Source organism: Colletes latitarsis, chromosome 10 (genome assembly GCF_051014445.1).
Source record: "Colletes latitarsis isolate SP2378_abdomen chromosome 10, iyColLati1, whole genome shotgun sequence".
NCBI classification, from domain to species: Eukaryota; Metazoa; Arthropoda; class Insecta; order Hymenoptera; family Colletidae; genus Colletes; species Colletes latitarsis.
The window spans coordinates 9,113,257-9,139,607 of record NC_135143.1 but is presented as its reverse complement, the minus strand read 5'-3'; the positions used below and the strand labels follow the sequence as shown (position 1 = coordinate 9,139,607).

At 38.9% G+C, this 26,351-nt stretch overlaps 1 protein-coding gene across 17 annotated transcripts in view; it reads right to left on the bottom strand.

The window, feature by feature from the left end:
• Positions 1-26,351, bottom strand: part of LOC143346633 (CUGBP Elav-like family member 1-A) — a 504,287-nt gene that overhangs the window by 181,946 nt on the left and 295,990 nt on the right. For all 17 annotated transcript variants that reach the window (XR_013080457.1, XM_076774913.1, XM_076774919.1 and 14 more), the window contains one exon: positions 14,900-15,069. Coding sequence is in view for 16 of the 17 variants with exons in the window: in XM_076774913.1 (XP_076631028.1) it covers positions 14,900-15,069 (170 nt within the window). In the remaining variant the exon portion in view is untranslated. The remainder of the gene's footprint in view (positions 1-14,899; positions 15,070-26,351) is intronic.

Here is a 26,351-nt window from a genome sequence, read left to right as displayed (position 1 = left end):
AAATAATTTTCTGTCAGCTATTTTTCACAAATAAAAACCCAACTTTACTCCTACGTACGGTTATTCAAAATGTTCCAGTTTTACCCGAAACATGGCGTTGCTGCGTCTCGTTGGAAAATTAAATTCTTCCGAGATCCAAGCGGCATGTTCTAATAATTCTGACAATTTATTGCGTGAGAAATTTAAATATAGACGTGGACGTGATCTTTTATTTTTATACAATTTCAAAAGCAATTTCAACGAGTTTTTGCACATATATAGAGCTTCAAATAACAAAGTCAGCGATATACGACTAACTGCAGACGATTAATAATTGATAGTTGTCTTGTTCGCGGCTTTTCTCGTTACCAAAGTATTTTTATTGGAATTTCATTAATCGCCGTTCGAATCGTCGACTTACTAGCCTTTTGTATTCCAAACGATCGCGGTATATTTTTCCAAAACTTCGACAGAAGGAAGTTACGGATACGACTTTGCCCGCGCGTGGTTTCAACCGGCGAGCCCGTCGCTAAATGACGCAGACATTTATCAATGAAATTATGAAACTACTACAAGAAGATGTCTTCAGTTCTACGAGATTACGAGGATCAAGGCCCGTTAGTCGCAACTCCGGGACCCAGACTTTAACTGGTTTTAGTCAAAGTGCCGTAATTCCCTGCGACGAAAACGTAACGAGTTCCCGGGGAAACGGGGACAATCTATCCCTCCGCGAGCGTCCCCGCTTGTCCTTTCCCGTCGCGGAAACTCTGGAAAGTAAAAGTACGAAATCCCGTACGCAACTTTAAATTAAGGCAGTTCGTTTTACTCGCGTTCCGCGTTCTTAGTTTCCTGGCCGCTCGACGACTTAAGCTATGGCCGAAAGTAAGAGGTTAAAGATGCGTGTGAAAAACCGCCCTCTGCTCTTTCGATCCTCTTGCTTTTATCTTTACCCAAATGAAATATACTCTCCTCTGTTCCGTCGAGCGGAATAAACCGTCCCCGGGTAATTAATTTATCGTACAAAATAAAAGAAACGTTTTCAATCACTCTCGACAAATCATGACACGATTTTCTTCCAGCATGATATCCATTTTGTCTCGAGAGATTTCACCGGCCTAAAATAATGGAATTAATTTTACTTAAATGGTATACAGTAGCGTCTATAGTTCTATTGTCTTGTAATTCAAGTGGAGTCGTTTAAAAAAGACAAACGAGACTGTTGAAAGAAACTAAATACTATATTTTTAAGTAAAACTGCGAATGCAGAGCGTCTAATTTTAACGTTTCGCTTTTCCGTTTATCGTTTATTTTTTTTTTTTATTTATTCCACGACGTAAGAAAATTCACTCGCCTGCACGTAACGCGAAACTTGTACCTCGGTAGATATCGTCAGCGGATATCTCATAACGTCGCAGCAAATTGGTAACAAGTTTCTCTCTCCGGAACATGTGCAAAACATCTCCGTGAAACGAAGGTTTTTGCATCGACTGCGTCGAATAAGAAGTTGTTACCAATGGTAACAACTCACTCGCTATCGCCAACAACTTATCACTCGAAGTGTATTTACTATTATAACTTCGCGCATGCATCCGAAAGCTTGATTTTACCGCCCGGCGTAGCAAGAAATATCATTTGAATACGCGCAACGCCTCGGAGCTCGCGTCCAATAAAAACGACAGGATTAACCGTTCCCTTAAGCTAAGGTAACCTGGGATAATGTATACGGGCCGGAAAGTTTTCGTTTGGACGGGAATGCAATTGCAACGACGATACATATGTGCATTTTTATAGCTCGCTGCTTCGTAATAAAAGTCACTGGTAAGAAATATTAATAGCTTCCGGGCACGTATATTGATTATTACAGAGAGATATTGATTCCGAATGGTAGACAGTAAAATCCAGCGAACGCGTTATAATTAATATACGAACAATTACTTTTGCAACTCGTTATTCATCACAGTGGAGGAAATTAAGATACAATAAAACATCGATTACCTCAATTTTGATACTACCCATGGCACATAAGCGGCAAATTTTCATTTATAGTTTAATCAAATTAGCTGAATTAAATATCTTGTTAAAAAATTCGTAAATTTAACAGAATTTCGATACTCAAAGATTAATTTGAAAATTCAAACTTCAGCTCAGCCTCGAAAAATTATTTGTGCAAGAAAATCTAAAATAAGTTCGGATGTTGAAAAAATTTTAAACAACAAACCATTTGGTACATATTTTTAAAAATCTAGAAACTGTCAGAAATGAATGTGTAATATTTATTCGTACAATTTTATAAGTTTTGTCGGTTTTAGTATTTAATGCAATTCTGCGATAAAGTTCTGAGCTGAAATCAGTACGTAATACGAATCAAACATCAATCTCATGGTAATATTTTCAAGGAGATTGTCGTTGTTACCGTTGGCATCGAATTTATTCAAGCTAGTCCATGAAAAACAAAACTGTACGCGAGAGTTAGTCCTCAAAGATAAAGTTTCGTGTCTGGTGGCGCGAATCTATCTCAAACCGAAACTGTCGTGGATCGATAAAGATAGATGCGGCGGATGCATGTGCATCGACACCGAGTTTACGACTTAGTAACCATCAAAGTCGTCGAAGAGAGAAACCGAAAGGCGCATAAAATAAAGAGGTCTGCCAGGAATACGTTACACCGACAAACCATTTTGCTTTAAAGCAAATCGTTCCTTTCGTCTTGGTTTTTGCAAATCAGTTTTCCTTCCCAAGTCCCAATACTTTTCTCGATTCGAACAATTGAATTTGATTTTGAATTTTTATCTTCGAAATATCAAAAGAACGGTACACGATTCGAGGGAGTTTTTAAAGCTTATAGTTATCATTCACGTATTAATAACAGGAATCAAAGATGCAGAAATAATTAACCGGGAAACGAATAAATTCGTTTTCAGAGATTATGGTATATTTGATCGAGTACAGATGTGCTCAGCCAATAGTATCGCAGGAAAACAGCTTACCAATCGTTTCATGTGGCAGTTTCGTTTAAAGTTTTCCATCTAATCCGTTTGAGTGCATGGTTTGAAAAGGCTCTCGTCTTCTCTACAAATCTGGCGAACTTCGAGTAGCATCGAGCACAAACAAGTTGCAACATTATTTCGAATAGACGACGAAAAGTTTGGAGAAACTAACGAGAATGAAAATGTGATAAACATGAGATCGTAATATATAGGACGACAATTCTGTTAAAAAAATAAAGAAAGAAAATATAGACGACTGGTACTTTCTTACAACATTTCAATTCGTTCTATCAAGAAATACGAGTCTCGAATCGACTTGTTAAAAAAACACGAACCAACGAAGTAATTTAAGTTACGTACACAGAAAAGATACCCGTTAAATCGAAAGCTGCCTTTTATACAGGGTGTATTACGATTTTATCCGCCCTGTACTATATCGACTCCTTCGCGGCAAAGCGTACAGCGGATAGCAATCCACGGTGAGCTTAGTATGGCTGGTAGAAAGCATCGATCTTTGAAACCAACTCCTAGACACGTGTCAGGCTACAGAAGTGACAAATAACCCAAAAGCGATTTCTATGGATTTCTATGGAACATTTTGAGACAGCCCGCGATCGTCGAAGTTCGGGCGGCGGAGATTTTCTTCGCGCTGAAAGGAGCAAGACTCCCCGTTGCACCTCGAAACGTCGTTCTACTTAAAGACGATTAATAGCGACTCGTGATTAATGACGAAGCGTACTTCCGTACAACGAGTGCTATAAGATCGATCAACACGTCGTGGAAGGGCGAACTGAAGGGATCCTGGGAGCAATTTCCATACAAGATACACGATCCAGGAAGAGCTTCGAGCGCTTTACGTTCCGGCAGCGCGAATCTCCACGAAAACCCGTTGCCATAATGAAGACGTTAACCGTTTGATGTTTAAACAATGGCTAGTTTACCGAAAATTTTCGTCTGTTGATCTTTTCTGCTTCGTAACCTTCGCCAGGAGGGTCGCGATAATGTACTATTACGCGGCCCGCCGTGAAATCGAGTTGAACAACTTCTTTCTAGATCGAGAAGAGCGCGCTGGAAAAAATAATTACGCGATAGGCAACTTTAATTACTTTATAACTCCGTAAGCTAATCGCGTGTTTAAAGAGCTACCGAACATTGCGGTTATTCTACTCTGGAATAATCGACTTTTCGATTATTATATTTCCTTAATGTTCAACTTCTTGAAAATGTGCTCCTCAATTAGGATTCTAGCTATGCAGTTTTTAGAGGTGTTTTTTTCGTTTAAATGAAAATTAATTACTGAACCCGTAATTGTTATTTTGGGTTTATTTAAATCCATGTTGCTTAAGGATTTCTTACCCTTTTCTGGGCCCCTTTTCAATACATTTTGCACTACGATGTATTTCACGTATACAAACACAAGCAACGATTTTTGAAGAACTAGAGCCGAAAATGAACGCGCGCGATCAACGCAAGAGAATTATACGGATTTGATTGCTACGTATACAAACTATGGCGGAGGAAAGTGACACGTCGCGGTTTAATATGATTTAGAATTCCATCGCGGACCCCATTTAAAACTGTCAAGCGTGAAATTCAGAAACGAGGGTCTGGAAAACGTCACAATTTTCGAGCAGCTGAAACGTGAAATGCGATTTAACCCCGCCGAGAGATCGAAACTTTTCGAAGCTATCTCGTGTCCACCACTTGCATAAATAACGTGACGTGAAACACCGTTTATTTTGGAGAACGCGGGTACTGGCAGCGGGAAGGGAGAAGGTAAACTTCCGGTCTCTCGGGTAGAGTGCTCCGGGTAGCAATAAAACCTTCGTCCGCCGCGTGCTCGCGTATTTTCCTACTAATGTCTCGTATTTATTGCCATTTTTCCCCCTTCGGATCCCTCGAAACACTGACCGTGTGTTTATTAATCTTAGTACAATTTTTTTCACCCCCGTGTCTGAATTCTCGGATCATTTCTCACCCCGGTGGAACGCATATCAAATAGATTTCCGATCAATTATTTTTTTACAGGGTGTTTCAAGCTCTGATAATAATTATAAACTCAACGATGTCTCTGCATTTTTCGTAACGTTAAAACAAAAATTAAAAGAACTGCGACACAAAATAAAATAAAATATAACAATTTTCTTCTTTGGAGATTCGAAAAAATTCCTTTTTTATCTTAATGTGGGCAACAGTCTTGCAATCGATGTAAAATGGTATTTTTAAATAAAGTAAGACGAAAGACGTTCTAATGCCATATTTAAGTACGATTTCTACGAAAATCTATAATAAAATTAATAATGTTTATAAGGTGAAAGAAACTAGAAACCAATGTGCTTTCGCGCGACCAACGGGCCCGAAAGTAATAATATGTAATAACTACTTTGAGGAAGTATGATGGTATTGAGACGTTAAAAGCAGCTACTCGAAAGGGATTGTAAATTAGGAAATTCTTCGGTAGTCGATCGCATCGTGGAATATTTTACTGCTTGCAAGAATAAACGAATACCAGCAAGGGAATCTGGAAGACAAGAATGTTCCCCGTTTGATCGAGATTCTTCCTCTTGTCGTTGCGTCACAAAGTAACGGAGTATCGAATTCCGGTACTTTGGGAGAAGCAATCAGACAAAACAAATCACTTTTCCGGAACACCGATAAGCCGAATGCGATCCCTGTTACAAATTTCTGTTATATTCTGGACGCAGTTAAAATTATACCAAATTCGACGCTCGTCTCGTTTTTGCAGAAACGGGATTTTAGTTAATTTCGCGGTTTCCATCCCGGAGGTTTTTACGGTTTTACGAAGAATCCCTGCCCGTGACTTTTATGTCTGACCTTTGTCCACGATTACTCGATTTCTTTCTGTAGTAGATCTGCTTTTTCTCGTTTCTCCTGCCATCGGTTAACTCGAGTACATCGGCGGAAGAAGCTTTCGACGCAAACAGAAACCTTAGCGTGGCTTATGGACGCGCATCGTGGAACTACAAAGGCAAGAAATTTGTGTGGTCGACGACACGGGGCTTCAACCGTTGCTTTTCCGCCTCTTATGCTCGCATTTTAAACGCCACGACAATTGAAAATCATTTACACTCTGGCACAGTTAATATTCCAGCGGGGATTTTATCAAATAACGCAAGAAAGTTTAACATAGGAATTAATCGTGTTCGTTTCGTCTTGATTGCACAAAAATCTAGATAAATCATTTAGGGAATATTTGTGCATAAGGATTGCTAGACAATGGACGTTATCGCGTTTTTAAATTTTATTCGCGTAATATTCTGAGAATACAGAAAGACGAGTTATTTCCACAAAGTATATTATGTAAATCTTGGTGTAAAACTGTTGTAAAGCGGAGATAAAATCGAAAATTACTCGTGAACCTAAGTTTATTATAACGACAGCATACTAAGGTACCTCGTAATACAGGGAGCCAACTTTAGACAAGGATCTACTACTCAGAAGCAACGAAATTTGTTCGCGTAAACATGCGTCCTATTTGATTTTGTTTCTGAATTATAGCGAGCTTCGTGTTGCAAATAACTCTTCCAGCAAGCAAAGCTAAGCGAGCACCAAATACTTTAATCACTCGAGGCTATCGAGGCGTAATTAATTAATTTGTTAAGCATAGTTTCCTGACTGCTGGTGCTTTGCAGTGAACGCAGATCTAGGATCGTTTTGTTCCGTTGATTTCAATTAGATCGAAGTCAGGTCAATAACGATTAAATCAGTCGATCTAAATCTTCGGTAGTGCCAACAAATTCGACTCCATTTACAATTGAAATTGAGATTTGTGCTTCGTTTGGTATTAACCATCGATAGTTTAACGAGCTTGGGAAACGACACTGCAATATTGAACGACTCTGAATACACAAATTTCATAAGCAATCATTACACTTTCGTTAAAAATTGCTTCTGAAATTTGTCTCTTAGTCGAAATACTCTTCGTCACCGTAATCTGAAATTGAGATTTGTGCTTCGTTTGGTATTAACCATCGATAGTTTAACGAGCTTGGGAAACGACACTGCAATATTGAACGACTCTGAACACACAAATTCCATAAGCAATCATTACACTTTCGTTAAAAATTGCTTCTGAAATTTGTCTCTTGCTCGAAATGCTCTTCGTCACCGTAATCTGAAATTGAGATTTGTGCTTCGTTTGGTATTAACCATCGATAGTTTAACGAGCTTGGGAAACGACACTGCAATATTGAACGACTCTGAACACACAAATTCCATAAGCAATCATTACACTTTCGTTAAAAATTGCTTCTGAAATTTGTCTCTTGCTCGAAATGCTCTTCGTCACCGTAATCTGAAATTGAGATTTGTGCTTCGTTTGGTATTAACTATCGATAGTTTAACGAGCTTGGGAAACGACACTGCAATATTGAACGACTCTGAACACACAAATTTCATAAGCAATCATTACACTTTTGTTAAAAATTGCTTCTGAAATTTGTCTGTTGCTCGAAATGCTCTTCGTCACCGTAATCTGAAATTGAGATTTGTGCTTCGTTTGGTATTAACCATCGATAGTTTAACGAGCTTGGCAAACGACACTGCAATATTGAACGACTCTGAACACACAAATTTCATAAGCAATCATTACACTTTCGTTAAAAATTGCTTCTGAAATTTGTCTGTTGCTCGAAATGCTCTTCGTCACCGTAATCTGAGTTAGGTAGGCGGCGTAACTTAATTAACTTAGAATTTGTGGAGCTTTCGCTGTTTTATTCCCTGTAGGAAGCCAAGTGGGGCCCCTGCACTTCATGTATTACAATATTTACCGTCTCTAACGGGTATTTGGTCAGCGCCAGCCTGCACAGTCGCGTCGCATTTCCTGCTATTTTAACGTCATACTTTACAGCTTTCACTGGCAGTAATGGCAGTTAAATGAGATCGATTTTCCATTCTCGTTCAACTCGGATGACGCGTACGTTGCGTACGAAATGAAGCTTCTAAGTGATTGAGCTACTCACGATACACAAATCGTCCCATTTGGGGGACGATCGAACGTTATTGAATGTTAGTATGCGATGAGAAACGATATTAAATTGGATGAAAATTGAAACGATACAAAACGAGAGCTCGTTTTCTTACGAGTGAAACTTGGAAAACAAATTCAAAACGTAAAACGAAAATTTACTTTCTTGTGTCCCGAGTGTTGACACGCGACTAAGAATAACTCTGTAGAAATTCATTGAAAAATGCTAATAGGTGAAACGTGTTCGCTGGCGGGACATTAATTTACCATTACGTCAAAGGTAATCAAGTTAAATTTTCATAATGGCAAACGAATTTCATCTCGACGATACTCGGGACCACCATCAATTTTACAGCTGCGCCCGACGTTTACAATTCGTTTAGATTAATCGTTCCGAAAGTTCTCAGAATTTCAACGCGCAAATTGTACAGTTGGACTTTTGGCGTCCGTACGCGTACATCGAAACCTTTTCTATTCCTAACAGAAAACATTTCGAACGAGAAGAAAGAAACCTGTCGCTATCGAATCTGTACTATAATTATTCGTACAATAGAAAAATATAACTGTATCCGGTTGTATTCTCTAACATTCAACTGCTTATGTCATAAATAATAGAGATGTTTCTACAAAATCACGAGTTTCGAAAAAACAGACACTTTCAGATTCTCGTAGCAATACTATCCTGACAAATAATTTTTCACTGTTAGTATTGCTTCGTAATACGAAGCAGCTTTTTAATATTCAATCATAAAATAAGACGAAAATCAAGAGTTATCAATTTCTTGAGGCTTCATTAAAAAGTTATTACAAAATTAAATTAAAAAATTTCAAATCATTCTGAAAAAATTATATTTAGTTACAGGGGTCATTTACAATCATTTTTGGTGAATAGACATACCCCCGAAATCCTACCCACTTTCGAGAAAAAAATTCTTTACCAAAAATATTATTTCTGGCCAGAAATGTTACCCCGAAATTTTGTGCGAATCTTTACAACGTCATAACTTCTGAATGGATGGGACGATTTTAATGTTTAAAAAAGCCAACTACGCGCATTTTAGTGTAGCATATATACAAATCGTAAAAATATTCGAAAAGTTGGTTCTTGACCCCACAAAATGAGAAAAACCCCATAAAAATGGTGCAATTTTCAAACGTCCATAATTCTTACTATAGTGAACATATTTCAATGAAACTTTTTTCTGAAGTAGACCTCATGGGTACCTACAAAAAAGTATTAGACAACTTTTCTGTAGGGCGTCAAACAAAATTACTAAAAATGAAAAAGGAATTTTTAAGAAAAATCGACAAGGGGGGTAGGTGCTTAAATTTTTCGGCGAAAAAACAAAATTTCAAATCGTTCTGGAAAAATTATTTTCGGTTGCGGGGGTCAATTACAATCATTTTTGGTGAATAGATCTACCTCCGAAATCCTACTCACTTTCTAGAAAAAAATTTGAGTAGGTACTGAAATTTTTCGACGAAATTAAAAAATTTCAAATCATACTAAAAAAATTATATTTAGTTACAGGGGTCATTTACAAGCAGTTTTGGTGAATAGACATACCCCGAAATTCTACCCACTTTTGAAAAAAAAATTCTTTACTGAAAATATAATTTCAGGCCAGAAATGCTTCCCTGAAATTTCATGCGAATATTTAAAATATCATAACTCCTGAACGGATTGGAGGATTTTAATTTCTAAAAATACACACGTGTATTTTAGTGGAGAATATTTAGAAATTCTGACAATATTGAAAAAGTTGTTCCTTGACACCGTAAAGTGAGAAAACCCCCATAAAAATGGTCCAATTTTCAAATGTCTATAACTCCTACAATAGTGAATATATTTAAATGAAATTTTTTTCTGAAACAGAGCCCATAGGTACCTACAAAAAAGTATTAGATAACTTTTCCGTAGCTCGTCAAACAAAATTATTAAAAATAAAAAACAAATTTTTAAGAAAAAGCGACGGTGAATAGACCTACCCCCGAAATCCTACCCACTTTCTAGAAAAAAATTCAATACGGGTGGAACTTTAAACGTTAATAACTTTTGAACGAAGCCTTCATCAACAAAATTAGTATGTTCGATTTTCGTCTTGTTTTGGCCTCTAGAATCTTCCATTAAAATTTTTCCCAGGAGTGGCCGAACACCTTGTATATAGATAAAGTATTTATGCTCGTAATTATTGTTGCTTCGTAATGCAACGTATATTTGAAACGGATCGTAGGATGAAACTGCATATAAACCAACGTCGTAAACACAATGCACAGTGCCCTGAATCGCGTCGCGGAGCTTATGATCCTTGATGTGTATTAAAATACACGGATACAAGTATCCCGGGTGTGTGCAGGTACCCGAAGCTCAGGTTTAGGCCGCGAGAAGTCGGACAGAGTCGGTTGGAACCCGATACATCTTGCGTGGTCGAAACAGTCGGGTAGCCCAAAATACCATCGGATCCCGAAACAGATCGGGTAGTCTGAAACGGAAGCCCGACTCGAGTTGGCTACAGTGGCTCGCGGTAGTATTCGACGGTTCCCTATTAAACTATTAAACAATAACAATGTACATATACTCAACCATTTCCTTGTGGAGCCTCTCTCAGAAATCGATGTTGTATTTTCAATCGTAACGTCATGTTAATGTAAATGTTAAAACAGTTCTGTGGTAGTTTCAGGTGTTCTGGTAACTGGAGACGAGAACAGTTTCTGCTCAGTCTTATTAAATTAAGCCCAGTTCATCCGGCTTTTCTTTTCTTTCTAGGACACTTATTCCTTGTTATCTTACTGTGTAACAGGGTGGCTAGTAGAGTCGAGTACTGTATCCCAAAGGAGCATAGGAATGTTTGTCGATCGAGCATTGTATGGATCTCGGAGAGCCGTAGCACGATTGGTCGACGAGCGTTGACGAGATCTAACTCCCACGGGAACGTGGCGATCGGATTTAAGCTCATTGCTTGGAGCTGCTGCTCTGCGTATCCGGGATGATCCTTACCGCCTGGATACTAAGAACATGATCCTCTGTCCCTGACCTGTGGGAATTCCTTCGAACGAATACAGAATAGGTTCGAACGACCAGGTGCCACCAGACTCTGTGGAGGCTAATCCCTCCACTGTTCGCAGGTCTGAATCGAAGGCCTTAGCCACAGTAATGGGTGTTTGGTCGCATTTGCAAACGAACTATCTTACGTTCGAATATAGAGACCGTTGAACCCAGAGTTCATCGTACTGAGGCCTGTAAGATAGATCTAACTTTCGTGTTCGAAGCGAAGTCACCAAGTTTGGTTGACACAAGTACTATCGACCAATAAAAGTCAGGTGGCAAAGACGTTCTCTAGACTTCGTCCGCGATTTCTGGTGTCTTTAGGCAAACACAAACAAAACGTCAACCTACTAAGAGAACACGCTGATCTATGTATCCTGGTGATTCCGCCTTACTTTAGCTAGTACATGCGTAAATGTACACATAGTATCTCCCAAAGGTACATAGTTTATCGAAGAAGGTGGTTTCAAATCAGTTAAATTTAGAAGATATTGTCAATTAAGAGGGCGGGACAAGAGGTTATTCAGAATTAATGAAAATTCCGACGCATTAGCAACGAATATATTTAAAACTGCAAAAATAGATGCAAAATGTCCCCGTATGAAATTTGAAGATTTAAATACCTAATCGTACGAAATAAAGGTACAAGTAGGGCTTCTACAACGAAAAACATCCGATTATACTAAGAAATTGAAATTAAATATTTAGCATCGAGCAAGCAATATTCGTTGAACTAATAAGAAAATGACAGGCGAGAGAAACGAAACGAAAAGTTGAATTCTAGAATCCGCACGCAAAATTCAATTTCCATTGCGCCGCGCATATGGAAGTTGAACGTGAATAATTAATGAGGCGTTCGGTTAATGCAGACCGGATTGTAAGCAATTTTCTGTGTCCCAAATAGTAACCAATAATTGATTTACGAGCGACCCAGCAGTTGCGTTGCGTTTTCAGAATAACCCTCTGTATCTCTATATATGGTCTAGTGCGGCGAGGAATAATTAAAACTATACTTCGTGCGTCGGAGCAGAATGGTTCATTTGCTCGTTAATATTTTCTTGTTATCGTTAGTAAATTATTATAGGCGCCAGTATTTACCGAGTTTAGGCATGAAACTTTTTATAGACAGACATTTAAATTTCGCCGATTCTCGAAAAATTTACGAAATTAAACGAGTTAGAATTCACAAAGATAAATATTTGACTTTTTGCCTCTCGAGATGCAGATTGTAAATAAATGTATATTCTTCATTTATAAATTTTGGGTAACTGTTCCAGTTATTATTCAATTGAGAAAACATGAAACGTGAGATCTGATTATAGACAATATTTTAGTAACAACTTAATTTTACTTTAAGGCTGACAAAATTTTAGCAAATTATCAAATTTAAATAATACTATTTTAAATAACCCAGAATTAATTTACGAACGAACCGTGATAAGACAAAGTAGTACAGTAAGCTCCATCTTTACGTTTCCGATTATTGTCCAAAGATTCTTTTTAAAAGTTGGACAATGAAAATTGAGACACAGAGCGTTTATGGAGTAGATGGATCGATTGTAATTATAAAAGCAGCCCGAGTCGACCGTCGAACGTAGAAAAGGGCGAGTAAAAGTGAAAGGAGGTCTCGTCCCGGCTTTCTCGGTGCGTCAGTGGTGGGGATGAACACCGGCCATTTAGGCGGTAGACCAGTTCGGTCATATATCGAGCGTTTGTCGTATATGACCGCACAGGTGCGTAGATACGTTCAACGTAGCAGCATAAAAGGCCAAGGGACACGGGTTCTCTCTTCGATCAATAGCTCGAGGAAGGACCGTGGAAGTTCGACAAGCGAACACCAGTGTCTGGGCATCGATCGTCGCGTGTGCCACTTGTACGAATATGTCCTTATTTTCTCCCTATTCCCTCAGACTGACCACTCCTTACTCTGTATTAGTTCTGTTTCCTATATTCGTTATCGACGCCGATATCGTCTTTTGTCTGAGCTCGGAGCTACTGCTAACAACCGTCGACGTATCGATAACTTATAGATTGGTTAATTACATCTACATTACGTAATCATTAATCTGTTTGTTCTCCAACGAACAGATCTGACCCATAATAAAAGTATTTCTGTACATACACCAAATTAAAACTATTTCTTTCGATAAATTACTTTTAGTCGCGGGCAATGAAACAGCCGTTGTTCGAAATCATTAATTTTAAACTACCGTTTAAAATTAACTTCGTCCAAGTTAACCGGGTTAATGTGTGACAACCTGTAAGAATAACCAGGTCGCGTGGATTATTCTATACTCTCACGTTACTATTCTTACGCTGTTCAACGATTTTTCAATTACCTTATCTACCGACTACATAGATAGTTTGTTAATTTAACGCGTTCCTTTCCTAGTTTCAACGCCGTCAGATTACTCGATCAGTCGACGTATTCATCATTTTTGTCATCGAGAATGTTTAATCAGATACCTGTACGAAATAAAATTCGATCGTAAATCGAATATTTCATTTCCCGTCAGTTTTCTTACGGACGACTAATTCCTTTCGTGCCCAAAAAGAGGATACAACGCGTACCAGAAGGCGCAAATGAAATACCCTTGTTTGACACCCACGACAACCTTGTCGCGATCCATCATCGGGCCAGGACTTTCCTGAAATCGTTCAATCTTCTCCTCGAGCGCGAGAATTATTTTATTCTCGAATTATGTCCACGCGGCGCGGACGAACAGAGCATGGTTTAATCTCGGTCTACGATCGTGTCGCAACGTTCTATCGTCCTTTCTACCATCGTAAATGGTGTCCATTCCCTCTCCTCTTTCCTCCTTTCCACATCCATTCTCGCTGGTCGTAGCGACGTACGCCATTTTGCTGTCAACTTCGCCGATCGCATGCAGAGGACTCATCGCCATCTTCTTTCCCGTACGAACGCGAAAATCAATTTTCATGTTTCACCTTAATCAATCGACTGTTTATTGACAATGACGTGTGTTAGAAGTAATCTTGCGTGACATTTTGATGATGTTTCGTCTCTATTTGTAATATACGGAACAATAAAAGTGGAATTTGATTTACGTATCGAAAGGGAAATGTATCAAATTTTGAAAATGGTTGAGTGCTGCTAAATTTTCCTTCCACGCAACGCGGATCATTGAATATCGGCGTGATAATAAATACGTCGACGACTCGAAAGTACTGAATTAATTGTGAATCGATGAATTTTTCCGTGAATAAAGTTGGCCAGCGATTAAAAATAAACGTCGCGAGACAATTCAATTTTGTCCGATTATCGGGAGCGGTGTAGTTGATAGAATTGCCGCAAGATTAAAGTGTTTCTCGTTACGCGGGAGACTAATGAAAAATCGGTTCGTTATCGAATATTGCGATACCAAGGATTATCAAACGTGAAAAAGATCAAATAATTGAATTAACGCGTCTTCCTCCAAATGTTTCACGAACAGCTATATTCTTTGACAATGAATGATGTAATCGCGCAAGAAATCCATTTCGCGAAATGTAAACAGTACCAGAACGTCTTCATTGTATTAGTAATTATTCGTATACTATTAATGAAGAGAAGATAATCGAAACTTTTGTACAATAACCTATTAATTCGTTGTGTACCACTGTTCTATTTACAGAACATTTAGATAGTGATAAACATTAATCTTGAAAAAAAGAAATAACTACACTACACAATGGGTTAAGAAAAAAGTTCACAAAAATTTCTTTCTAACGGCACTTTTTGGGATTTCCTTTAGCACGTAACTGAACAAGAAGCTGGCCAAAAATATTTGCTGCTCCATCTCAGTTACTATTATTATTATCCTTTCGTTTGAAGAGTCGCCGTAAGAATAGCCGAATCATGAATTTATAAAGTGTGGCCATTGCTGATCGAACACTTACCTCTGTGATTCCCGGTGATCTTATCTCGCAGGATGTTTATCTGATGCACTCGACCGAACTCTTCGAACAGCTTTCTCAGCTCATTTTCATCCATGTCGTGTGGCACCTGGCCAACGAACATTTTTATATTGTCGGGGTCCGGCTGTTCTACATTGTTGTTGTTCTTCATTCTGAAACAAACAGCAAACATTCTATGAAATATCTGCAAAACTCATGCAGTAAAATACGTAGAGATAATTGTAATTTTACGCTTTTCAATTATATGAAAAGTGTACCGCAAGAAAGTCAAACTTGTACGAACTGTAAAAATAAATTAATTGATGTTATAAATAAATGTTAGATTAATATGTAACACCACATGTTTTCTACTTTGTCTTAGTTAAGAAAAACTATTATATATTAATTTTCGTTAATGATAAAAAGAAGTTCTTGTATCCCGAATTGTGTGTTCGAAACATTTTCTTTCGTTTGGATTCGGAATGTCAATTTGAAAATATAATCATTGGCTCGTGTAATCACCCGGTTCACGGCTTTTTCATTAAACGGTATTATCGCCATTACACGCATTACAGCATCCTTTGGAAAGCATAATACTTATGAAATTGTCAGAGTAACAAACACTTTCATTTAGCGAAGTGTACTTGAAATCGGTTTGTACGATATCAGTTTTACGATCTCTGTGCTTCCGCATACAGAGCTTATTATAGGAGCGATAAAATTACTTAAACGTTAAGCGTTTCATTCGAACGGGTGAACCTAAAAGAAGAAAAACGCACAAAATTATCTGACTCGTACCATGTTCGTAATAACTTAATTACGAATATTAATAATTACAAAGATTCCTGATTATATCGAAACTGCGTACCAATGATTATCGAAAACAGCTACTAAAAAAACAACTATTCGAAAGACATAGACTGTTCTCAGTTTCGTAAGTATAAAAAAAGATATTCCTCGATAGAGAAACAACTGCATATTTTTCGAGCGATAATTTCGTCTTTTACAACCAGAATTCTGGAAGAAAGAATGATTGTTCACAATTTTCTGAATATTCGAGGTCGCGATGTTCCCTTGGAATTCGCCATGGAAATATTCGGCCGTACAAACCGTGTATTCTGCCTACTCCTGTGATCATAATCGAATTTACCCCACCCTATCAATTATGTGACAAGGATTTTACCCTACCAATCGAGGGTTATCATTGAATTTTACGCACGGTGTTCGCATACTCGGGACGAGAACACGCGGACACTTCACCCGTGCTTTTTGGGCGTCGCCAAAGACTGCGCGCTTAATTACCCCAGCGAACATATTTATTCGCGGTCCCCTCGTACGCAGACACTTTTAAATCTTATGCACTACTTTCGCCGACAGGCAGTAACCTCGTACGGATTACACGCGTTTGAAATCGTCCATGTGGGAGACGGTTTGCAGGATCCCTCAATCTCATCCAAACGGATTATCTTGTCCCCCGTCTGTGCACGTTCCTCATAATTTTCTGCCTGGCGTAACATTGCAGTCGCTTCATTCGAGTTTACTGCTACCAGTGAAACCACCACGTATCATCCAGAAATGAATTTTTCCCATTTTTCAACATTCATGTATGCCCGAGCCACGAATTTCGAGGAAAGCGTACGAAACTAAAGAGCTTTTAAAAAATAATTCTTATCGGTTCTTGAAGAAGATTTCTCGCTTAATACAAGTAACGTCTATTTATACGTTTAATACGGTCTTGTGAATTGACTGTATTAACACGCGAACGCCCGTTTGTTTTAATTAAAGTTCAATCCTGAGAGCCGCTTTACAAGCTTCCGTACGTGAAAAGACGCAGTACGGTACTGCGCGGTCGGCTTCTAATTTGTGAAAATGGATATTTTTTATTTTCTACCTAACTCAAACAATTCCTCCCCCTCCCCCTCAGGCGACAAACGTTGAATTCTATATAAGACGCTTGTGTCACGCTATTATTTTCTGCTTAGGTTTCACAAAATAAGTGTAAATCGGTGTACGGCCTAGAATTTATTTTTCGAAATATTTGTGCAATTTGGCCCGCGTCCGTGGAACAAACTGCATTCCTGCGCCGAGCGTTTCAATATTCACGTATCGTGCCCATTTTGGCATCGTCATAATATCTTCAATAACAGAAATAAATCGTTTGCAAATTATCGTAAACGAACTCGTAAAATACTTCGTACGATATAATTTTAAGTTCATTCTAAACAATCCTTTTCTCTGTGACTGTTGCTTACAAGATATTTATTCTCGCAAAAGAATTTCCAAGCGAAATAAAATCAGTGACTCGATTGTAATAATAAAATTCCTTATCATTAATTACATTTATTTTAATCGACTGAAATTTTAAACGACACCGTCGTTTTAATACGAAATTCGCCGCAGTCGATTAGTCGGTCGGGACGAGTTAAACTTACCGTGGAGTATTACTTGTACGAACGGAAGGCATTAGCGTTTTACGCTACAAGGATGCAACGTTTTGTTGCCCCGTAAAATCGTGCTTGCATGAAGTTCGTCGTTAAAACAGTGAGGTGGTGCGCCGATTTGACACTTGCAAACTCTTTCGGAGCTTCGTCTTGCCCCTCCCCCCTCCCCCTGTCCCTTGCTATTCGGGGTTGGGGCTTTCTTGTCCCGTTACCAGCCACGACTATAAATCTCCGAACTTTAAAAGTCATCGTCGGTAGCACGGCATGCAACGGCAGAGGCAAAAGTTCTTCGGCAACTGCGGCTGCTGTGCCATTGCGTTGCAACGTTAAGTGCATAATAATTAATGAGATAAAGTTGGAACGGTACGGCGTTGATAATTTTGTTTCATACTTGTGTGTCCATTATCTGCCATCGTCTGGTATAATGGCCGCAATACCGCGACACCCAAGCGTCAATAATTTCATGTTTTTGGTGGTTTATCGTCGGTGTTGGTGATCGTTACACCAACCGTTCGATCGATGCTCGCGTAATTAACAATTTATCCCTTAAACAATCTGTATAACCGTTTTAATAGAATTTATTATACTCCTTATACCTTTTTACGAAAAAGAGTATTTTTTATTATTTCTCAAATTGTATGCCCTTTGACCTTTTTTGTCAAATGACCGTTTTTAAAATCTCGTTTAGAATTTCTAACACACAATATTAGTTTAGCGTCATTTAACTTCACTACTTTTCTTATAATATACGTGCAATGATTTTTACAATATTCACTTCTATTCTTATTGTTTGTTTTCTGAGAAAAATATGTAGTCTGTCTTGCCTATCACGATCGGTCATCTGACCGGTTGAATGATTTATATTACTGGACAAAATTTTATACCAAATTCTGGTTAGCCTCCGATGTAAATAGGTAATATATGTATAGCAACGACAAAATGGGAGAATCTACAGTTTCCACTATCTTAGAACAGCCTAATAATGCGTATTAAAAATAGTCAAACTTTACACGCGCGCAGTTTCGAAACTACTCAGGTTTTCTGCATAACTGAACGATCGTTGGAAGCGATAAACCTTGCCCTTTAAAATGGTTTTTGGTTTTTCGCGATCCGATTTTTCGTTTTCGAGATATCGTAATTTATGTAGAAGGTAATTTTTTCAATTTCGCTCTTCGCCTTAGAAAAGGCTATTAAAGCGTACTAAAAATCATAAAACTTTTTACGCGTACAGTTTCGAAACTACTAATGTTCTATGGATAACTAAGTCACTGTTAGAAGTGGCAAGGCCACCCTTTTAAAATGGTTTTTGGTTCATGTCGATCCGACTTTCCGTTTTCGAGATATCGTAAGTTACGTAAAAGATAATTTTTTTAATTGGACTATCTCTGTCTCCGTCTGACGCGTCGCGTTGAGCCTCTCGCTCGCGCGTGCATCGTGCTGACCTACCCCACGAACGTGACTGTCGTGACCTAGTTTCGAGCGTAGTATTTCCAAGAATTTACTACGCACTGTTTACTATTCGCACGCGCGGCCGCGGTCATTGACCTCGCGCTTCCGGAACTGGCCACGCGGTCGACTTGAAACTAAAATCGCTATATCTCCGGAACTAATTACGCAATCGGCTTGTTCCAAGGCTCATTTTAAAGGGCATTTCATCCTCTATCCGATGACTATACCAACTATTATAATTTATACCGTCTTCTATGTTTATTTTGCAATTTACTTTGGCGCTACATACCCAAACAAGTTTCAGCTATTCCTGTTGATTATATACGACTGGTGTGCGATGAAACTGGATTATTTATGAAACAAAATTTGTTTTTAAAGATGTTTTATCCCCTATCCAATGAAAATTATTAATTTACTAATACTATTAAAGTACTAATGTACTAATGTAGATAGATGTAGATGTAAACGTTTAGAGTAAAAGTATTGAATATTTTTGTACAGGTTCTTAGAATTCAATGCTTTAAGAAAAAATATGTGACATGAAAGGGAAGGATATCTTACGAATAAACTTAAAAACACGACTTTCTATACATATAATGGAAAAATTAGAAGTACCTTGCCTCGTAAAAGAGAAAAAGAAATACTGGTCGTTTGACCGGTCATGGTTGGACTGGGTATACATGGAGTGTCGGTAGGTTTAATGGTAATCAGAATTAAGTATTTACTACGTTCCAGAGAAAGCAGAAATGTTTATCCAAACATACGTAAAAAAATGATCGCGAATACGTATGAACGTACAGAGAATTTCATCTTAGAAAAGCAAATTCTGGTAAACTACTTCCAGGTCGAAGGTGAAGGGCTCTCGATATCAAGATTCAGACTTCACATCATTTTTCTAACATTAATAAATGACAATGTAAATTAATTGCAAAGGTGATTTCGTTTTTCGATTCAACAACGTGCTTATCCCTCTTAAAGCTTTAGCCCCGTAGTGTGTAATTAGAAAATAAGACCGGTAACTTTTTCCCTCCCCATTAATTGTTCGCTGCGAACAACATGAAAGCGGGAGAGAATCCGACGAGCTGCGTTTCCTAATCGAAATTAATTACAGCTAAAAACGAGAGCGCCCCAGGGGTGGAGCTTTTCATTGAAAAAGAAATTTATCAGCAATTAATCCCGGGGCTCGGTAAATCGCGAAAGCTCGCAGTATCGTTTGGTACGCGCGAAGGCCTAGCAAGAGAGATAGCTCTTCCTGCACCCCCTGAGTGGATAGGTATGCGAAACGAAAAAGAATCCGGGAATTTCACGAAACGATAAGGGAAAGTTAGTATTAGCCGGGGAGGTTTAAAGCGATTTTCCAGCTGACCGGTTCCTCTCATCTTGATCTACAGAGCATACCACGGATGATGGAGTCCAGAAGGAAAGAGCAGCCGTTACAATACTGCGTGGTTCCCTTGGGAAACTTCTCCCCTAGGCTTGGTTATGCTCTTTCGAAATCAAAGAGACGGAAGTAGATTAACTAATCAAAGAGTAGGTTAATTCAGTAAGAAGGATAATACAAGCGGATCGAGTAGTCGGTGCATCCGATAGTTAATAACGCGTTAGAACTGTAGCGGCCATTGTATTGCCACTACGCCCTTGCCATGGTACGAATGGAATGGAATGTAAGGATAGTTTTAAAGCTTTCTATTTTTCCATTTTCCCAAGGTCTCGTGCGAGCCTGGTCGTCCTGTTAAACACTTGGCGACCGGAGTCGTACGAGGCGCCTGTTTACCTTCAAGGTTTCGCTTGAACCTCTTGACTTTCACGACTCTCTTCCGCTGTAACTAAACTTTCCCTACACTAAGTATTTTCCAGTTTTTCTCTCCTTTTACTATTAGGGTAAGGTCATGTACTGTCTAGTGATGACTTGTTGGCTAGGCACGCCGATTGGCCGTAGCGTAATAGCGACGCCCGACCTCACACGCACTATCGTTATTGGCTGGGTTGCTCACAACTACAATTCCATCGCGTGACAAAGGACGCGAACGAAACGTACAGGGACAAAGTAGGATAGGACAAGACTGAGAGGCATTGGCGTAACGCTCAAAATACTAGCCATGAATAGAATAAAAATGTATCTCTCATGGTTATGGAGACCCTACTATTATGTAACGTGACGCCAAAGCAGGCCTCTATGGTGGGAATAAGGCGGCGCGCAGACCTTTTCTCCTTGCTCTTGCTCCGTTTAGTTTGTAGGTGCCTAGCCAACAAGTCATCTCTGAATAGTATATATTGAAGGGAGTTTTAAGAAAGACGCTCTGTCTGTGAAAGACGTCGTCGTGTTACATAGCCAGTCTGCTAAAGACGTTCCGTAATATTAACCTACGTGTGGCTACACAACCACACCCGCGGGAATAAACATTTAATAATTGTAGGATAAGTCGTGGAGTTGTTATTTCAACCACCAGTCCCCTCAGTACTTTCCTTTGGTTCACAATATTCGAATAATATTTCAATAAAGATTTTACTGGAATAAAATTTTATTCCATATCACCTCTCCAAGATGAAGAACAAATTGAATGTTACTCGCAAATAAGGAACAAGGATTTTCGATACCGACTTATCGAAATAAATATTTATTCCCATAAGTTACCTGTTAAGTAAATGTTCTTTTCAGTTGGTACATCGATTATTTTTTATTTAGATAATCTGTTTGCAAGTAGAATCTTTTCATTTTTACAATCTTCTTACGCGCTTACAAGCATACTATGATTAAAAATATTAATTTTCTATATATTTTTGTTTAAACGGAAACCATCGATTACAAAATAAAGAATGTTCGGAACTCCCCCAGTCTCGAATATAAGAGGGTTAGAGCCCGTTTCGTCGACGAGATCCAGCCTATTCGGCCTGAATAGTCGTCGTTGGTGATCGATAAACAATAACTCTGGAGCAACACGTAACGAGAACGTACTAAATCTCAAATCGTATTCAAGACGCATAGCGACAACAAATTACGACCTGTACCGATACCGTCTCGACAATAATGGCTCGTATACGTTCCCGACGCAGCAAAACGCTCAATTATCAGGCCACAATGGAGATTACAGCTCGAGTGAATGTACATGCATCGTGATCCTTATCTTATCGGTAATAGCGAACGTTGTTGCTTCTACCTACGACGGTGACGAGGTCGAAGGTTGAGACGCGAAAGATAGAATCCTCGAGGAGAACATGGCGAAGGTAGCAAATCAAAAGGGAATGGCGACTTGGCCCAATAGACGAGCCGCGTCAAAGGAGCGCATTTACGTCTTTATCCGGCAACTTCCTTTTCTATTTGTCAGTTACTTCTCTTTCATCTTTCCCTGACAAGCCAGTTTCGCATCGACACTCGTTTTATGTTTGTGGCACAAACCATTCGGCACAAAGGGGAATATCCAAGCAACGAGAAATAAAATGCCGCTCGCAATTAGACATTCACCCCGAGACACCATTAACCGCGTTGATCTCGTTCCATTGATCTCGCGACAACGATTCCCATTGATCTTTTAATACCATTAAATTACACAACGATTACACGTCGTTCTATTTTTTTGTATAGTTAAATATTTAGGAGCATATTCAGCACGTTCTGTATGAAAGAGGGAGGCTAGATAAATCGTAAATCAATTCTTGACTAAACGTGTAAACGTAAAAATCTCGGTTTCGAGAACCATCGATTTTCCAGACGATCGATTCGGAATGGAAACGGTGGATCGTCGAATCATGGCTCGGGCAATATGTTTGCTTTCGCTGTGCAGCGATTCTCGTAAACACGTAGCAATTTACGTTCTGCCCCGTCATCTTAAGAGTAATTGCATCAGATTCCCGATAATTAGTATCGACGCGCTGTCATCAATCACCGAAGAAAGTCGGTAGGTCGACATCCAATTCTCCGACACATGCGACCTTTGACGACGCGACGGTCATGTATATGTATAGGTTAGTTAGGAACAAACGGCATGTCGCGTAATCTTGGCACTCGTGCGAGACAATGGTATTTCGGGTCGAGTCAGCACCAGAGAGAGTCTCCTCGGGGACGTAAGAGATAATGCGTAATTTAGGGCGATTCCGATGGGCTGACGCGACTCTAAATAATACGTTCAAAGCCGGACAATAGGGCCACGATAGGCGCAACACGCGTGATCGTCCCGAATTTATCTTCGGATTCATCTAACGTGAAAGATTGATGCAATTTTGCTGCCAGTGTCGTACACGGCGCGACGTGACCAATGGACGAACGTAATTGACCATGGACAATACACCTTCGGAACGCGAAAACAACCGACACTTCACGTATACCCAGACAAATTCATTTTCAATTAAATAAACGATTTATAATCCAGCTTTATCGCACACGAGTCGATTAATCAATATAATAAATTTCAAAATAAACAGCATGAATAATAATAGTTGATATAGTCATCGGATAGAGGATGGAATGCCCTTTAAAACGAGCGTTCGTACAAGTCGATAGCGTAATTAGTTCCAGAGATATAACGATTTTTGTTTCAAGTCGAAGCGTTTGTTTACTTTTCATTGTTTACGACGCGAGGTCAATAAACTCTCACTACGACCTTGGCAAGAGATAGTCAAATTAAGAAAAATACCCCTTCACATAAATTACAATATCTCCAAAACGGAAAGCCAGATTGACATAAATCAAAAACCACTTCAAAGAGGAAGCTTTACCGCTTCTAATAGTGTCTAAATAATGGAAAAAACATTAGTAGTTTCGGAACTGCACGCGTGTAAAGTTTGACTATTTTTAATACTCGTTGATAGACTGTTCTAAGACAGTGAACACTGAAGATTGTCTCCTTTCATCTTTGCTATATACATATATTTCCTATTTACTACGGTAGCTAACCAGAATTCGATACCAAATTTTGTCCGACTTTTTACAAAAAAATATAAATCGTTCAACCGGTCGTTGAAACAGAAAACAATTGTTACAGCAATATAAGCAGCTAAAAGATAGCAGAATGGCGTGAAGTTAAACGTATCCATACCATGCACTTTGCTACTGTTTCTGGTAATATATGTGGTGATTTCGTGAAGTTACCTATTTCAACGAACAATAGTCTCCGGGAGTTTCGTTTCATGGGTTTGGAGGTCCGCCACTTTTGAAACTTTACCAATATTTTAAAGGTCGTAGGGTGAATTGTCTCACGAGTTTCCTAAAACGGTTCTCTAATGTCTCTTGCCTGCGAACAATTCACCTGCCTCGAGGATCAAGTATATCAAGGTCTTCTCAAACATTTTACCCATGAGTCTTCTTCTGCTATATACACGCCATTCCTGGAAATTGCTTCCTTGATTTTCACAAATCCGGCAGATATATTTCTTACAAGCTGCATTTTTCAGGAAAATGCTCTTCTTAATTTTATCAATGATTATAAAAATGATAAAAATTAATATAATACTTTCTTTCATATTATTATAACGCATATTAATGCTTGTTAATTAAAGAACCAAAAAGCACATAGTTGATAGAAGCTTGCTATTACTTACAATAATTATTTCAATCTTTGATTTAAGATTCATTTTAAACGATTATATATCAACAAACAATACATTGCTACGATTTACATCGAAGCTAGCAAAATTACGACTACATGAAAGTTAATTAAACCGACAAAAATATTTTTATATAAAAAGGTTTAAGGTGATTATAAAAATATAATCAGATACAAGAACGAGGACAGCAATACGGGAATACGTATTATTCCCCTAAAGTAAAATTTACGTATCTTTTTAGGAACCTCAGCACTCTCTTCCGCGAGACAGAACGAAGAACTATGAAAGTTTGATTAAGTTTGAACCAACTTCAGAACAAACAAGCACATCCATCGCATTAAATAAAACCTCTCCTAACCTCGTTCTTGTATCGTTTATTCTGAATTTGTTTCGTCGGTCCTGTATTATCAAATATAAATTAAAGAATATTTCATATTTACATTTCTCTCTTTACTCTATTAAAATTGAAAACCATATTTTATGCTAGATTGCCAGTCAATGAGAACTTAAACACGTATTGCAATAATGTCAATAGATGATTACGCTAAAATTACTCTCCGTTTTGCCTTTTACAGTTCTGCGACTTTTTTGTATTTGTCAATATTACGGGCGTAAACAATTCGCGCTCGGAGTTCAATTAGTGCAGAAGACAATATTACTGATCGATTGTTGTCACGCATACGAGGAGCAGGCTGTTAAGTCACAGACAAACATTTCAACTAAAGAACGTATAAACGAGACTTTTTATTTCACAGGCAATGCCAGCCGTTTTACTCGCAGCAATTTAATTGTTCGACGTTCGCAAACATATTCAACGCTAATTACGACCGATGCCATTAACGTACGCGGCGTATTAGCGAAATAAAAGGCAACTACCCATTCTGCCTCGCGACTTCGTTTCGCTTCACTCGCCCCTTTGGGGAAACGTGCAGCATTACGAGTGCGTAAGTACACAGTAAGTCCTCCTCTTGCATGGTTAATTTCCACGGTATCGAGTTATTCTTCGTCGCGACTAACGACAAAGACTCTCGACTATACCAATAATAATATTACCAACGAAGTTTCTAGAAATCGACGACGGTAGAAATTCGTTGATAGTCTGGACAGCTTAATTATTGGTTAACACTAGGTTTACGGACACTTAAAATGCAGTTTTTCTTTTAATTAGAGGATACATTCATATTATTACATCAATTCAATTCAACATAAATTGCTAACAAATAATATTTATGAGTCCTATAACGTTAAGTTTGGAATCTGAATGCGTCAAATTGACGCGTACCGTAAACCTAGTGTTAAAGCAGTCTGCACGCAAAGGATCTGCGCTCGAATCACGGCGCAGCAATCCAATCAGTCGATTCTCTTTCCCCTCCGCGAGGAAAAATCCCACAAATTGGCTGCGTGTACGGAAAAAGTGAGAACGAAGAAAGACGGGAAAGTTACTCGGAAAAACTCGGAAAAAGGCGACAAGGACGAAGAAATCGAGGAATTCAGTGACAAACCGTTCCAACGGCGACACACAAAAGCCTAGATTAGATCGTAGCCGCCACGGTGCAACCTAATGCAACCGGCGACAAGGATCTGTCGAGGCCCCGTGAAGATACGACTGCACAAGAATGTTTGTTCGCAAAGAAAGAAGCGTTTCGCATGCATCGTTGAGCATCACGTTGAATGGACACTGCGAGAGGATATGAGGAAAGCGGTCTGAGGAGGGCGGTCGGAGACACCGTAATCGAGTTTATCGGGCAGACTAATTAGAGAGCGAGGATACGGGAATAGACCCCGAGGGAGACACCGAAGGACAGAGCGCCTACGCTTCAACGTTCTCGTCCTTACAGTGTCCTAATTGGCACGACCGTTCTGAGTGTGCGTAATCAGTTCTGCGTCTGTTTCTCCCGCCCTCTGCTGCACAATTCGTTATTAACCACCAGGAAAATCTGTGAACCGATCTCGGATGATTTTCGCGACATAACTACCGTGAATCGTCACCCTTGGATCCGTAACGAGTGGGAAGCACTGGGTTG